The sequence below is a fragment of the Oryctolagus cuniculus genome, chromosome 7, assembly GCF_964237555.1.
Source record: "Oryctolagus cuniculus chromosome 7, mOryCun1.1, whole genome shotgun sequence".
NCBI lineage: Eukaryota > Metazoa > Chordata > Mammalia > Lagomorpha > Leporidae > Oryctolagus > Oryctolagus cuniculus.
In genome coordinates this window covers 152944793-152960387 of record NC_091438.1, presented here as the reverse complement: position 1 = coordinate 152960387, position 15595 = coordinate 152944793, and the positions used below count along the sequence as shown (strand labels likewise).

At 64.3% G+C, this 15595-nt stretch overlaps 1 protein-coding gene across 2 annotated transcripts in view; it reads left to right on the top strand.

The window, feature by feature from the left end:
• PADI1 (peptidyl arginine deiminase 1) overlaps positions 1–14740 on the top strand; it is a 34478-nt gene extending 19738 nt beyond the window's left edge. The window contains exons 11-16 of one of the 2 annotated variants that reach the window (XM_070079224.1): positions 2253–2404; positions 7510–7654; positions 8411–8504; positions 9322–9401; positions 9979–10101; positions 12917–14740. In XM_070079224.1, the coding sequence (XP_069935325.1) occupies positions 2253–2404; positions 7510–7654; positions 8411–8504; positions 9322–9401; positions 9979–10101; positions 12917–13150 (828 nt within the window). In that variant the 3' untranslated portion in view covers positions 13151–14740. Of the gene's footprint in view, positions 1–2252; positions 2405–7509; positions 7655–8410; positions 8505–9321; positions 9402–9975; positions 10102–12916 lie in introns of both variants that reach the window. The other variant, XM_070079223.1, reaches the window with a different exon arrangement.
• Positions 14741–15595: the final 855 nt, after the last annotated feature.

The window sequence follows — 15595 nt, the reverse complement described above, 5'->3', positions numbered from 1 at the left end:
CTCGTGTGTTCAGGATGGCAACAGCTGCACCTGCCATCATGTAGCGAGTTCCAGCACTGTCTCCCTAGCATGTCACTGGCTACCTCATTTAGCTGACAGGGCACACCTATGGATAGAGCTATTCTAAGTCCTTCTCTGCGAAGGAGGAAGATGAAGGTTGGGAGGTTACGGAACTTGCCCAAGGCCACCCAGTAAGTTAGTGGTGACATCAGGATGCGGAACCAGAGAGGCTGCCCCCACAGCCCCCGCCCTTGGGCTCCAGGCCCCGTCTTTGGAGTGGCCCTGTCTCTGCTGGTTGACCCCGTGCCAGTCCGGGGTGGGGGTGGGGCGCCGGGGCAGGGGGCTGAGGGCCTGCAGAGCCAGTGGGGACATCAGCCCCAGCCTGGAGAGGTTGGGCGAGTGCCCGGCAGGGGACACCTGGTCCCCAGGCCCAGGCTGCACCTGTGGGGCCGGGGGATGCCTGGCCCCCAGCCCCAGGCTGCACCTGTGGGGCCGGGGGACACCTGGCCCCAGCTCCAGGCTGTACCTGTGGGGCCGGGGGCCTCTGTGGGTTTCTGCTCTCTGTGATCTTGCACCTGCTGCTTTCTTTGGGGTTCGTTTGCTCCTTTCCCAGCTTGCAATGGAAGCTAAGATCCTTCACCCTGTCCCTACGGTACAGGCGCTTAAAAATCCATGGAAGGTGGAATGAAAAGATAAGCTTGTTTTAGTGTGAAAAATGTAAACCTATGCATACAGGGGGTCTTCAAAAAGTTATAGGAGGGCCAGTGCCGCGGCTCACTAGGCTAATCCTCCACCTGCGGCGCCGGCACACCGGGTTCTAGTCCCGGTCGGGGCGCCGGATTCTGTCCCGGTTGCCCCTCTTTCAGGCCAGCTCTCTGCTGTGGCCCGGGAGTGCAGTGGAGGATGGCCCAAGCGCTTGGGCCCTGCACCCCATGGGAGACCAGGAAAAGCACCTGGCTCCTGGCTTCGGATCAGCGCAGCGCGCCGGCCATAGTGGCCACGTGGGGGGTGAACCAACAGAAGGAAGACCTTTCTCTCTGTCTCTCTCTCTGTCTATAACTCTCTCTCTCTATCTCACTCTCTAACTCTGCTTGGCAAAAAAAAAAAAAAAAAAAAAAAAAAAAAAAAAAAAAAAGCTACAGGAGGGGTGGCGTTTCCGCTACTGGGGGTGGGTGTTTCCGTCATGGGGGGATGGGTGGGTGTCTTGTTAGTGGTTAGGATACCGCGTCCCACATCCGGGTACCTGGGTTTGTTACCCAGCTCCGGCTCCCGACTGCAGCTTCCCGCTGACGCCTCCCTGGGAAGCAGTGGCAATGGCCCACGTGACTGGGGCCCTGCCGCCCACGTGGGGCACCTGGCGTGGGGCCTGGCTCCCAGCTCGAGCCCCCTGCTCATCCCCGGCTGTTACAGGCAGCTGGGAGTGAACCTGGGAGCGCGCGCTCCCTCTCAGGTTGGAAAGAAAGTGTTCAGGGAACGGCGTGTATGAGAACGCTTTGCATCGAGGTCAAATTTTTTTGCACCAAAATAACTTATTTTTCTGTTTTTATATAAAAAAAGGAGATTCATGTATTTGAAAGGCAGAGTTACAGACGGGGCGGGGGTAGAAAGAGAGAGAGAGAAAGAGAGAGAGAGGTCTTCCATCCGCTGGTTCACTCCCCAGTTGGCCGCAACAGCCTGGACTGGGCCAGCCCAAGCCAGGAGCCAGGAGCCAGGAGCTCCATCCGGGTCTCCCACGTGGGTGCAGGGGCCCAGGCACGTGGGCCGCCTTCCGCTGCTTGCCCAGGCGCGTTAGCAGGAAGCTGGATCGGAAGTGGAGCTGGGACTCGAACCGGTGCTTAACCCTCTGGGCCGGGACGCTGGCCCCGGCGCCTCCCCTTGACGCCGGCTTCCCTGGAGTTCTAAAAGCCGGGGGCCGGCCTCCCGGGGCCGCCTCGCCAGGATTCTGCACGCGCTGCACCGGGGGGCGCCTTTCGCTGTGAGTGTGGTCTGCTCTCCACGGGGTTTGCTCTGGGTTCAGAGACGGCTGCTCCTTGCCAGGCGCCCGCGGTCTTCCGGTTATGCGGTTATCCCGTTATCCACCGGAGCTTGCGTTGCACGGAGCCCAGAGAGCGGGGGTGCGGGTTTGTGAGACCCTGCCAGAGGTGCTTTCTCAGGTCCCCCGTTATCCCCCCAACCCCCACTCCAAGAGCCGCCCCTTCCTGGCCTAACTGACCCCTCCTTCTGGGGGCGGGGTCTCGCTGCTCCTCCCCTAGGGTCCTGACTTTGGATATGTGACCCGGGAGACCCTAACCTCCGGCGCCTCCAGCCTCGACTCCTTCGGCAACCTGGACGTCAGCCCGCCCGTCACGGTGGGCGGCAAGGACTACCCCCTGGGCCGGATCCTCATCGGCGGCAGCTTCCCCAGGTGCGGGGCCGGGCCGGGGAGGGCTGGACCACGCAGGGCATCCATCCCTAGGCCCCAGGTCCCCAGCAGGGCACCCGACCTGGGAGGCGGCCTTAGCCTCGGCCGAGGAAGCCGGAGTCCTGGGCTCTCCCTGCAGAACCTCCCAGAACATTAGGGGGGGACTCGCAAGCTCGTGGCCCAGGGCCTCAGGGCCTCCCCTGGTTTTAGGGGCTCCGTTAGTCCCCAGCCTGCACTATGTCCGCAGGGGGCCTCCCCGAAAAGCCGGAAGCCCCAGCAGAGCTGCGGAGGCAGGGGGATGGACTCGTTGATTTCTCCCGAAAGGGCCCAGAGGTCGCCAGGGCGGGTGGCTGAGGTCAGGGTGTGTTTGGCCAGGTTTCCAGGTGACAGAGGCGACCCGGTGGGTCCCGCCCCGTGGCTGTGATGGGGCAGGAAGCTAGGTATTTGGGGTTTAGCGCTCTGGCCACGGGCCACGCCCTCCGGCGGGACAGAGGAATGGGGTGTGGGTGCACTGCTTCCTCTCTGAGCTCCACACTCGCCCCCCCACGCCCGGTGCCAGCCTGCTGGTGGGGTGAGCGGGGAGCGTGGGCGTGCCCCAACGCCCCCAGCCCTACCCCGGCCCCTGGCTGCCCTCAGACCCGAGGCCCAGGGGAGACGGGCGGTGCTGGGATGTGAACCTGGTGGCCTCAGGTCTCCGGAGCAGGCGAGGCTAGGCTCTCTGGCAGCCACCCAGGCGGGGAGCAGGTGCCCCGGCTGGTGCCTGGGGCCGAGGACGGCCGGGGCCGGAGCGGGCTCAACCTGACCGTGACTCATGCCCAGACACAGCGGGGGCCGGGCCCTGGCCACTCCCTGTGGGCCCCAGGGCCTAGAGGCTTCTGGGCAGCTTTCCTGCGACCTGGGCTTGAGTCCGGCCTTGCCGCTTAACGCTGGACCTGTCGCCCAGCTGGTGCCGGGCACACAGTGGGTGCTCAGTTTCTGTAAAGACGCCTGGTGTGTGCCAGGCACTGCTGAGGGGAGCGGGGGTCTATGAGGGAACAGAACAGATGCTTGTTAAGTGTATTTGCTACTCCTTGCCTCAGTCGCCTCCTCTGTAAAATGGGCCTAATAGAGACCCCTGTCCCAGCAGCAAAACCAGCACTCCCGGGGGCAGAGAGTCCACGTGAGCCGGCTCTCAGTGCCCGGCGCTCCCTGCCAGCCTTCAGCCTGGGCCCGCCCTGCAGCAGGTGGGCATAGTTAATTGACCACCTACTGTGCGCCACGCCCATTTAGTTCTTGCAGGTTTGGGACTATCGGTTCCCATTTTGTTCTTGATTTTTTTATTTCAAGATTTTTTATTTCCTGGAAAAGGCAGAGAGAGTCGAAGGACAGAGAACCTTCCGTCCACCAGCTGGCTCCCCAAATGCCTGCGACAGCCAGGGCTGGCCAGGCCAACGCCAGGAGCCAGGAACTCCACCCGGGTCTCCCCTGAGGGTGGCGGGGACTTAAGTACCGGAGCGGCCGCTGCTGCCTCCCAGGGTGCACACGAGCAGGGGGCTGGGACTGGGGCCCCAGTGTGGGGGGGCACTCCAAGTAGCACCTTGACCGCGTGCCGCGTGCCTGCCCCTGCTGTCCCCTTTCACAGATGAGAACACCGAGGCTCAGGAGGGCGAAGTCGCGTGCACCCGTCTGCTATTTCAATGACTTTATGGCGACGTCCTCTCCACAGGCCTGGGGGTGCAGGACAGCTGAGGAGCACGCCCCGGGCGGTTTGTAGTCTAAGGAGGGAGACGGGCGAGCAATGTCGGCCCGATGGGATTGTACAGCACCTGAGGCGGGTGTCAGGGAAGACTTCCTGGGGGCGGCGGTGACGTGGACCCGGCACGGAGAAGGGAGTGAGGCAGAGTGTGCCAGGCAGAGGGCGCCGCACGGGTCACAGCCTGGGGGCCGGAGAGAGCAGGGCTCAGGGGAGGCTGCAGAGGTGGGGGGGCGGGGACGGGGCTCGTCCAGGTCTCAGGGGGTCCCTGCCCCAGCCCCGCACCAGCCTGGGGAGCTGGCCTGCGACCCAGAACTCAGCAAATGGGGGCTCGGGAGCAGGAGGGGCTCTCGGGGGGGGGGGTCTCCGAGGACTCCGCTCCGCTCCCTGGCCCGGCTCCTGCCCCAGCCTCTAGATCACCCTGCGGCCGGCCGGGCAGCCGAGCTGGGAGCCCTGGCTCAGCCACGCCCATCGGTGTGCTCTGGGGGGCCCAGGCACGGAGCAAAGCCTGGACGGCGGGCAGGGGTTTCTGCTGTGGCCGTGCCCAGAGCTGAGACGGGAATAGGGCCCTCCACAGACAGACGGAGTCCTGGGATTCCGAGAGGGCTAGAGCCTGGCCCAGGAGCCCACGGCGTGTTAGTGGCGCAGTGGGAATCCCAACTGAAACACAGCCACGTGGGCCGCTGCCCCTGCTCCTGCCGTGGCTTCTCAGCAGTGAACGGGGCTACATTCTAGTATGTTCCAGCAGAGAGGGACAGCGAGCAAACCCGCAGGGCGGACGAGAATTGCACGGACTGCGTGGAGAAAGGCGCATCACATACCTCTCCCAAGCCCCCGGCCGCTCGCCTGTAACCCTGGGCTGCAGATGGCCCCATCTCACAAGGCTGTTGTGACGATTACAGGAGGTGACCTGCACGGAGCTTCTGTGCAGGGCTCCATGCAGAGGGTCGGTAAAGGCCCTGAGGCAGGTGACATTAGAACAGCGGGGAGCCCAGTGGGGCTGGAGCAGACGGGGTAAGGGGCTGAGCGGTGGGGAGTGAGGCTGGGCTTGTGTGGGTATCAGAGAGCTCGTGAGGATTCACTAAGACACGAAGTGGGAGGAGCCTAGAATAGGCGCATAGTGGGTGCTTAGCAGACATCGGTTCCCGGCTCTGCAGGCCTGGGGTCTGCACCCTCTGCACGCCGAATTGGAAATGTTCTTTGAGCAACTCTGCCACCTAGTGGTGGCTTTGAGGATGACTCGGAGACAGAGCCTCCTCTGGGCTGGAGTCATCTCGTCCATGCCCCTGCCCACCACGCAGAGGGCTGAGAGCACCCGGGGTGGGGGTGGGGGGGCTTCCTCATCCCCAACCTTATCTGTTTTGGGTTCCTGCTGCTTCCTTAGGAACACATTCTCACTGTTTTGAAATACATCCTTTAAAGTTGCCAACACGAGATTAAAATAACAGAAACCCCAGAGAAATCTTTCCTGTAATCCAGCCCAACCTTCGAGTCAGGACCTTCACTCGTCACTGTCCAGGGGGTCTGTGGCACGTGCCAGTTCGTGGGGACCGTGGGCTGTGTATTATGCAGAGCCTCCAATCCCGTGGTTTCGGGGCGGGGGGTGGAGCTGAGGCTGTGGCAGGAACAGCTTAGAGACCCCGGCCTTCCTGGAGCTCACAGCCCAGTGGGGTGGAGGCGAGAGACTAGCGAGACCCAGGAAGGCCAGGTGGTCCCTGGTGCAACAGAGAGCGGTGGGGCCGGAGTGGGCGCTAGGGGGCGCTGCAGCCTTCAGAGAGTGCGCTGGGGAGGTGGAGCCCCGGGTCGGTGGGGGACGGGCAGAGGCCTCGTAGGGGCCCCGTGAGGTCCTGCAGCTACCATGCGTGAGATGGCAGTGACCCCGGGGTTTAGCCAGGTCTCCTCGTGGTCTGAGCAGGGAGAGAGGCCGCTGAGTCGGTGTCCGCGGGCTGCGTGGTGGTGGCAGGACTGCTCTCTGCGTCTGAGGTCGGGAGCTGGCGTGGGTTCTTGTCCGAGTCGAGTCCTCAGGCCGGGCCAGCAAGTGCGAGGCGAGACGTGACCCTCTCAGTAAGCGCACGGGACAGCGCTGTCTGTGCAGGGGGCGCGTGCTGGTGTCTGCGCGCGGCGCGGCCAGGGCAAGGGGGGAATGCAGCGAGACATTCTGATTAAAAAAAAAAAAAAGTGATTTGTTTATCGGGAAGGCAGAGGGCTGGGGAGATCCTGCAGCCGCTGGTTCACTCCCCGAGTGGCCACAACAGCCAGCTGTGAGCCAGGCTGAGCAGGACCCTGTCTGGGTCTCCCGGGCGGGTGGCAGGGACCCCAGCCCTGGGGCGCCTTCTGCCGCTCGCCCCCAGCAGGGAGCCGGATTGCGAGCAGAGCAGCTGGGGCTCCCAGCAGCACTCCAGCCTGGGACGCTGGGGTCGCAAGCAGCGGCTGAACCCGCTGCACCCCTGCGCCAGCTCCGACGTTCTGACTTGTGACATCACTCCCTCAGCCTCCGCCGCCTGGTCTGTGAAATGGGGATGTTGCCTGCCTAAGACATCTTGGGGGTCCCTCCATGCACACGTGGCCTTGGGTGACGTCTTCTCCCCCGGAGCGGGGATTCCAGTCCTGCTCCCTGCCCCTGCCCCAGCCCCCTCTTTCCATGCCAACCCCCCCACTGGCAAAGGGAGTTCTGGAGGGGCCCTGCCCCCTGTCAGGGACTCCTGGGGACTGGACAGTGCTGAGCACGGGGTGCCCGGGGCAGGGTCCTCAAACCAGAACGTGTGGGAAGCAGGTGCTTCTGCAAATGCAGATTCCTGGGCCGCCTCCCTGGGGATGGTGGCGTGCGGGGTGTGGGGGCCACAAGCCCTGCCCCTGCCAGCCCCTGACCCCGGGGACTCGCTGGACTGAGCAGGGGCTGCTTGGAGCCAAAGGCTGTGTGTCCCTTGAGTGAGGATTCCGCTGCCCTGAACCCCGGGCTGGGCCCCGGGGGTCTTCCACTCCCTTTGGTCCATGCAGCTGTCTCCTGGGATTCCTTTGGGCCCCAAGGAGGAGGTCGGGGTGGGGGTGGGGCAGGCGCTCTGGGAGACAGACAGGACAGGGGCCAGGTTCCTGGGAGCACCTAGGGGTTGGGGCAGGTCCCGGCCCCGCCCTGACACTCGGTGCTGGCACAGGCCTGACCCGCGGCGTGTCGACCCCCTGTCCCCCCCTGGGGGTCCCCCCTGCTCCCAGTGCCACTGGCCATCAGGGAGGTCTGGCCCTGTCACTCCTCAGCTGTGGGAGCCCCGTTGAGTCGCTTGGGCTCAGTTTCCCCTTGGACCGGCTCAGAGGGTCGTGGGGGGGAGGGGCCGTCCGAGAAGTGCTGCGGGGTGACCACTGCCCGTCCCTCCGTGGCCAGGTCCGGCGGGCGGCGGATGGCCCAGGCGCTGCGCGGCTTCCTGCAGGCCCAGCGGGTGCAGCCGCCGGTGGAGCTGTACTCGAGCTGGCTGTCCGTGGGCCACGTGGACGAGTTCCTGAGCTTCGTGCCCACCTCCGACCCCAAGGTGCGTCCCCGCCTCCTGCCTGACCCTGCCCCGCCGGCTGTGACAGGGCTGAGACCAGCTGCGCCCTGGGGGGAGGGCAGAGCCTCAGGCGGAGGCTGCTCTTGGGCAGACTACGAGGGCCCTTGTTCTCACCCTTCCTGGCTGTGCGCCTGCCCCCAAAGCCCCAGCCACCAGGCGCGCGCTGGGGATATTTGCTGAGCACCTACTGTGTGCCAAGCGCTCATCTGAGTGCTTAATCCTCTAGCAAGCCCACGAGATGTGTGCAGTGACTGTTGTACCCATTTTACCAGTGAGGAAACTGAGGCCCTGCAGGTGGCAGGGCAGGATTCAAATTCAGAGCGGAGGGGCCAGGTCTTTGCACTAACCACTGCGCTCTGCTGCTTTGCAGAGGTGACCCAGGAGGGGGTGGCCCTCAGGGAGCGAGGAGGGGCATTCCGGGGGCCCGGGGGCCCACCCCAGCGGGGTACGAGCTCCCAGGGGGTAGCAGGTACACTTGCAAGGGAGCTCAGCTGCTGCCCTAAAAGGCAGGAGGCACCTGGGTGGGTGTGGAAGGGCGAGCCGGGTTCCCGGTGGCTGGGTGGGGGAGGGCTGCAGGCTGGGGGACCAGGGAATAGCAGACATTTTCTTCGGGGCTGGTGGCAGGATGGGGGAGGAAGGGTGCCCCATGCCCGGCCTGAATGGGGCCCCTCCTGAAGTTGGGGTCTCCTGTGTCTTGGGGGAGGCTGCCCCCTGAGCTGTTCCCTCCCCCTGTGCCAGGGTTTCCGGCTGCTCCTGGCCAGCCCGAGCGCTTGCCTCCAGCTGTTCCACGAGAAGAGAGAGGAGGGCCACGGGGAGGCGGCCCAGTTTGAGGGTGAGTGACAACGGCCGGTCACACCAGGTGCTCTCCAGGACAGTGCCCACGGTGCTGCCCTGACACCTGCGGGCCAGGGCTCTTCCTGGGTGGGGCAGGGCGGTTTCTGGGGCACACCCCGGGAGAGCAAAGGAGACCGGGGTGCCTGGGTGCCTGTGTGCACCAGGCCCCTTCGTGCTCGCCTGTCTCCCCTCCCACCCCCTTCCAGGCTCAGAGAGGAGCCTGGGGTTCCTCTCCTGGGGCTGTGGAGCTGTGGGGGAGGGGGGATGAGGGGAGGATAGCAGGGCTCAAGGGGGGCGTGGAGGAGGAGGAGCCAGGCACCCAGGCCCAGAAACTGACAGGCTCCGCCCCTCCTACCTGCCAAGGACCTGCCCACTTCCCTGGTCCCGCCCCCACTGCAGTGTTCTCACCTGAGGAGTGGAACATTGGGAAGAACAGGGTTCAGATCCTGGTCTTGCCGCCCGCTGGCTGCGTTGGGATCAAGGCTGGGGTCGGAGCTGCCTCTCGGTGCCTCTGAGTCGGAGGTCATAACTAACTCCTCCAAGGATTCTTTTAAAGCTCAGTAACAAACTGAGCAGGGCTCCCAGGGCACGGTGAGTGTTTGGTAACAGCAGCTGGTGCTATAATTACTAGGCTCAGCGCACAGAAGTCCCTGCCCACGGGTTTGCGAATCCGTCACCAGGTTTTACCCACAGCCGCAGCCTGGTCCCTCTGCATGGTCTCCAGGTCTCCATCTCCTTGCTGGAGGCCTGGCTCTGAGGCAGGAGGAAAATCCTGGCCTGGATTTTGCAGCCCCAGTCCTGTCTTTCTCTTGCAGGGTTAAAACACAAGGCAAACAGGAGCATCAACGAGATGCTGGCAGACAGGCGTCTCAGGAGCGACAATCTCCATGCACAGGTGCGTGCAGTCTGGCGCACAGTAGGGCCACCGGCTGCTCTAAGGGGTCCCCCACCTTCCAAGGAGGAGCTCCCCCAGCAGCTGTGGGGATGGGCGGAGGATTCAGCCCTGGGTCTCTGATGGTCCTGGGGTGGCTGGGACCTGTGGGTAGAATAGCGTCTCTGCTCTCAGGAGCCCACAGTCTGATGGAGAGACAGGGCTGTGTCCCCAGGGAGCTCCCAGTCTGATGAGGGAGGTCTGCTGTACTCTGGGGGTCTCAGCAAGGGGCAGGACTTGCCCAAGGGTAGTGCCGCTGCCCAGTGAGTGGGAGGAGATGCCCTCCCCCTGCCCCTCACCAGTGGGGCCGGGCACTTGCCCCCAGCTGCCCAGGTGCACCGTGCTGTGGCTGAGGCCGGGATGGTGTCCTAGTGACCCAGAACCTGCTCCGTCCAGGTACCAGCTCTGCCGCTTCCCAGCCGCCCCCTCAGGGGATGGCAACGGCTGCTGCCCTGCGCAGGCCCTCGGAGCTGAGCTGAGCTGTGCACAGCCGGTGCCCGGCCAGGGTTAGAGCCCTCCTGCCCCCTCCTGCCCCCAGAAGTGCATCGACTGGAACCGCGAGGTGCTGAAGCGGGAGCTGGGCCTGACCGAGAGCGACATCGTGGACATCCCGCAGCTCTTCACCCTGAAGGGCTCCTACGCGGAAGCCTTCTTCCCCGACATGGTGAGAGGCTTCCCCTGCGGCCAGGGGCATGTGCCCCCCACCCCCCCGTGTGTGCATTGTGTTCGTGCATGTGCATATGTGTGTGTGCGCATGCGTGTGTGTAGACAGAGACCATTTCCCTGCATGGTTCTTAACCAGGACCGATTCGTCCCTGCTGGTCCACTACCCAATACCCACAATGTCCGGGACTGGGCGGGCTGAGGCCTGGCCCCGGCTCCAGGTCTCCCCCGCCGGTGCAGGAGCCTGATGAACCAAACCGTCCCACAGGAAGCCGGAGCCAGGGGTGTAGCACTGTGGGTGTCCCAACGAGGCGGGTGCTCCTGGCACCATGGGCAGAGGCCAGGGCTGCCATACACACCCGCACTGCACAGGGCGGCGCCCATGGCCAGGGATTTCCCCAGCCCAAACAGCGGGGGTGCTGGGGGTGGGGGAGACCCCGCCTCTGGGTCTCTGCTGGCAGCTGGAGGTGGGGACTGCACGGTGGGGAGTTTGGAGCAAATTCTTGTGGTGGGGATTGAACCTGGCCGCTCCTGGATGGTGGGAGAGGGGGGCTGAGCGCCTGCCCCCACGTGGCATTTTTGCTGGTCACGATGAGGCAGGTGCACCTGTCTGGGAGGCAAGTGGGTACGGGGTAGGGACACACCGTGGGGCACAGGGAAGCCCCTGCCCCCAAAGCACAGCCGGGTTCTGAATGTCTCAGCTTTTCCTTTCCGGGTCTTGGCTGCCTACACTGTACCCCCACCCCGGCTGTCTCCCCGCCCCCCACCCCCGGCGCCGTGTGGCTCTCCAAGGCAACTCTGGGGTAGGGCAGCTGCGCAGGTGGCACAGGCAAGGCCTCCGGCTCTCATTCCCCGGGGCAGCTGGCGAGTGTGAGCAGGTGTGATCTCACCTGCCTGTCACCCGGAGATGCTGGTGGTACAGGTGCAGGCCTGGCCCAAGCACTCATTAAGCCCTCGGGAAGGGAAGCCAGGCGGTGGCAGCTGCGAGGGGTGGGGGAGCCCTGCTGCAGCTGAAATCCCTCTTCTCGGAGAAGCCGAAGGTCGGAAGTGACCCTGGGGTCTAGGTGCGGATTGGAGGCAGGGGCAGAGGCCCCGATGCCGGGTGGGTATGGGTTGATGGCAGCCCTGGCCTCTGCCCACTGGATGCCAGGGCACCTGTAGCTGGGAGAACCCTGCAAAGCCGTGCGGCCACGGGACTTCCTGGGATGAGAAGATTCTGGATCCAGGGGGCAGACAGCTGTGCACGGAAACCGAAGTGGGATTTGCTGCAGACAAGGCTGAAAGCTAGGCCTGGTTTTCTCACACCGCGCACTTCCCGCGAGATGTGTCAGGGCCCCGTGGACACGTGGTCGCCTGTGTGTGACCATGGGGCGCTCGCGTGTGGATTAATAACGGAAGCATCCGTTTCGTTCACCGTGAAGCTGGGCGTGAGCAGCTGTGTGTAGTTGGCGGCGGCCGCTGTGCTGGACGGCGAAGCGCTCGGGGACCCACTGAGGGTGGGGCAGGGCCAAGGCCACAGCCCACGACCCTGGGCAGCCCTCCCTGGGGCAGTGGCCCTGCCCGACAGCCTCCCTGTCCGTGGGAATCTCCACAGTCCCTTCTCGCTGCAAGGGCCCTTAGGGGGCGCTCAGCTGGCTTCCCTGCTCGTCAGACGGGGAAACCGAGGCCCCCAGACAGAGCACAGGCAGCAGAGTGGGCTCCAGCCCCCACCCTCCTGACTTGTCACCAGGGAAGAAGCAGAGGCACGGCCTGGCTCCTCTTCCTCTCCTGCCTCCCCCCCACCCCAGCACTGGTGGGCAACTAGATAGCGCATGGCACTGGCCCCCAGGGACCCTGTAGCTGCCTCAACCGTGGGTGGCCCTGCAGGGCAGACCTGAGGGTGGTGGGCCAGGGCGTGGGGAGTTTGAAGGCAAGGAGTCCCAGACAGCCCATCCCATCTGGAGACAACCCAGGACCGCCCTCCAGACACGGGGTCCAGAGTCCCCTTTGAGCCCCCAAAGACAGCCTTTTGACCTCAGCTGTCAATCTGGAGCTGAGATTCCCTCAGAAGCCCCCACCCCTGCGCTGGGGAGACTGCCCTTCCCAGTTAGAGCCCAAGCCAGGTCTCCACGGCAGGAAGGAGCGGGACCACCAAAATGCACTAGGTGGCCCAGGGGCTCCCTGTCCCTCCCCCAGCGCCTCATCCCCGCACGTGGCCCCACTCGGGCAGGGTGTGAAAGCAGGGGTCAGATCCAAGTTCCAGTCTTCATCTCCCCAGCCTTTGGCCATGTGGCCTTGATCATGTGGCCCCAGCCCCAGAGGGAGGTTGTGAGATTTAGAGGCTGTGTGTATACGGCTCGATAAATGATAACAATGATCAGGGCTGCCAAGAACAGATGAACAAGGTGTGCACTGCACAAGCACGCCACACTTGTGAGGACATCGCACTGTAGGCCTTGTCCAGAGTGCATACTTATGGCACAAGTTCCTGGCAGGTGACAGCGAAATCTCTTGTTCTAACAAAGTCCTTATAATCCTGATTTCCTAGTAGATGGAAAGAGTGCTGGAGGAAGGGGAGGCTTTGACTGATACAAAGTTGCCAAGTGTATGTTTTCTCCTACAGCTCTGGCTGTTACAGAGTCTCGAAACCACCCATCTGTTTCTTCTCTGCTTGCCTCCACTCTGGTTCTTCCTGAGCTACAGACCTGGGGGCCCAGGAATGCTGGCGGGGCTGGCCCTGGCCCTGGGAGGGGGAGGCAGCAGCCGGAGCCCGGTAGGAGCCGCGCGTGTGGAGCCTCCACAGCCAGGCAGCCTCCCCCTTGCCTTCTCTATCGCAGGTGAACATGGTGGTGCTGGGCAAGCACCTGGGCATCCCCAAGCCCTACGGCCCCATCATCGACGGCCGCTGCTGCCTGGAGGAGAAGGTGCGGGCCCTGCTGGAGCCGCTGGGCCTGCGCTGCGTCTTCATCGACGACTTCCTGTCCTACCACGAGCTGCTCGGGGAGATCCACTGCGGCACCAACGTGCGCCGGAAGCCCTTCGCCTTCAAGTGGTGGCACATGGAGCCCTGAGCGCCCCCCACCAGCCGTCCTCGCTGCCCTCCCGGGGGACACTTGGCGCTCTCCCCACCCCCGCCAGCCCAGTGCCTGCAAGTGTGCTGGCCACCTTGGGCGCTGGGGCTGCAGCACGCACGGACACCACCCCGCCTGGACTCTGGAGCTGGCCCCACCCAACCTGGGACGGACTGACCACAGCCCCCAGATGTTCTGGAAAAAGACCAGCAGCCTCAGCACGTCCGAGAAGGGCTGCGAGGGGCCTTGGCGGGCAGCCCTCACCTTGAATCGCGGCCGCTCTATGCGGACGCCTGCCGGGGGCGCAGGGAGAGAGACTCTGGGTTTGCCCCAGGAGAAGGTCCGTGGGGTCTCGGTGAGGCGCTGCCTCCAGGATGCTCTGGCTCTCAGAACACAGCAGGGGAGACCCAGGTGGTCCTCCTGGCTAGACCGGCTGTCTCCTCCCTGGGGGCCCCCGAGGCTGTGACCCCAGCGTCCTCCGCCTGTGTGTAGGCACCCGGACGCAGGACAGCTCAGCACCTGGGCCTGATGGCAAACAGGAGAAAGAAAAGCAAAGCAAACCCTTTAATTCCCGACTCCATGCTCAGCAGGTGCTTGTTACCATTGGCTGAGCCTTTAATTAGGAGAGTCCTGGCTTCCGGCTCAGGATCGCTGAGAGGCAAAGTGAGCAGGAGGCCAGGGTGGGGGTGCAGGAGGCCAGGACTGCAGGCAGGGCAGGGGGCGCCCCGGGGGATCTCCAGTCCGGATGCTCCTGGATCCCCGGTACCTGGCTCTGGATCTGAGCGGAGCTGGCGGTCCAGATGTAGCCAGGGAGGGGCCCAGGTGTTGGAAGAGGGTGGGAGGCATCAGCTTATCTTGCAGGCGGGGTTAATTTCCTCTAATGCTCTTTAATTACTCCCCTTCCTGCTGCAGGCAGTAGGAGGGGGAGGAATTGGGAGGTTTTCTCCCAGCGACTGGGGACCCTGCACATAGCTTGAGTCTCACCTGTGAGTAAACCCCTGGCCGAGCCGTGTGCCCTCCCACAGGGGAAGACACAGCTGCCCCAGAGGTTAACAGCCCGGGGTGAGGTCACCCTGACGTGCACAGGCGGGCTTGGCTGGGCATGGACAGGAGGCGGCTAGCCTGCCCCTGCCCCCTTCGGCTCGGGGGCTACTTCTGCCGGCGTGGGTTTTTGGTGGCCCCTGGTGAGACCTCAGACTGAGCCACGGAACACAGCACACAGGTTTACGTGGTCTGCAATGGTTAGAGCAGGTGGGCAGGAATCCGGATCCTCCCTTCTAGAAGGTTCTGTGGAACTCCATCTGCAAGCTCCTGCTATAACCGGATCAGGATCCAACCCGGGCTGAACCAAGGAGAAAGGAGCTCTCGGGGGCGGAGGGTGTGAGGCGGGTATTGGGACTCCACAGAGAAGGGGCTGGGGGCAGGGAGGACCAGGCAGGGGGGTGGGGCCAGTGGAAGCCCACCGAGCGGGGGACGCTCTGGGGTCGCTGCCAAAGCCATTCCGGGGGCCCTGGGTCCGCTCTGCGAGTGCGCTGGGTGACCAGTTGTCTCCTTCCCCGTCAATAAATACGTCCACGTGCGTTTCTCTCACTGCCGCCTCCGTGGCCTCCGTTGCTGGGCTCTGGGAGAGGAGGAAAGCGAAGGGGCTTCCCATGCCCCCCCCCACCTGCTCCTGGGTGCAACTTCTGTGGGCCACGGGCAGCCCTGACGCGGCTGCCAGAGCCCCCAGCGCCCGCGAGGCCCCGGGGTGGGGTGGGGCTGACTCAGCAGTGTGGCTGGCACACGCCCGCCCGTCACCCCCAGGGCACCTGCCCTGCTGTGATGGAGGTGGGGCAGGGCTGCCCCCCCCTCTTCTGTCTCCTCCTCCTCTCCAGGAAGCTGAGGAGGGGTGGGGGCCCTGCTGGCAGAGAGCTGGTGCCCAGGGCGCGGGCCCTCTCATCTCTGCCGTGCGCAGCCTTGGTGGCCTGGTTTCCGTGGATGAAAATACCACCTCTCTTAGCCCCTCCTGGCCGCCACCTCAGACGACACCCTTAACACCTGCTTGCTCGATCGCTCACGGGCTCACTTTATTTTAGCTTTTGTTGTGGACTAAGAGGCAAATCACTGCTGCTCGTCAGTCATTGACTCTCTAGTCTGAGCGCACCACAGGTCTGCTTCTAAGGGCTGGCATCGCCTGGGAGACCCAGGGCGCTGAGCAGGAGGCCGGCTCTGCCCGCCCGCAGGGTTCCAGCAGGATTCAGGCTTTCTCTGTCCATGCCACAGCTGTGCACACAAGCAGGCTAGGGAGACCCCCAGCGGCTTCCTGCAGAGCCCAGTTGGCCACCTTTTCTAGCGGAACAGAGCACACTGTCCCAGCAGCCACGCTCTCCGGGGACAGGGACACACACACAGTCTGGTGTCCTGAGATGCTTGGGCTGGTGCCGACGCACCTGCCGAGGTCTCCGG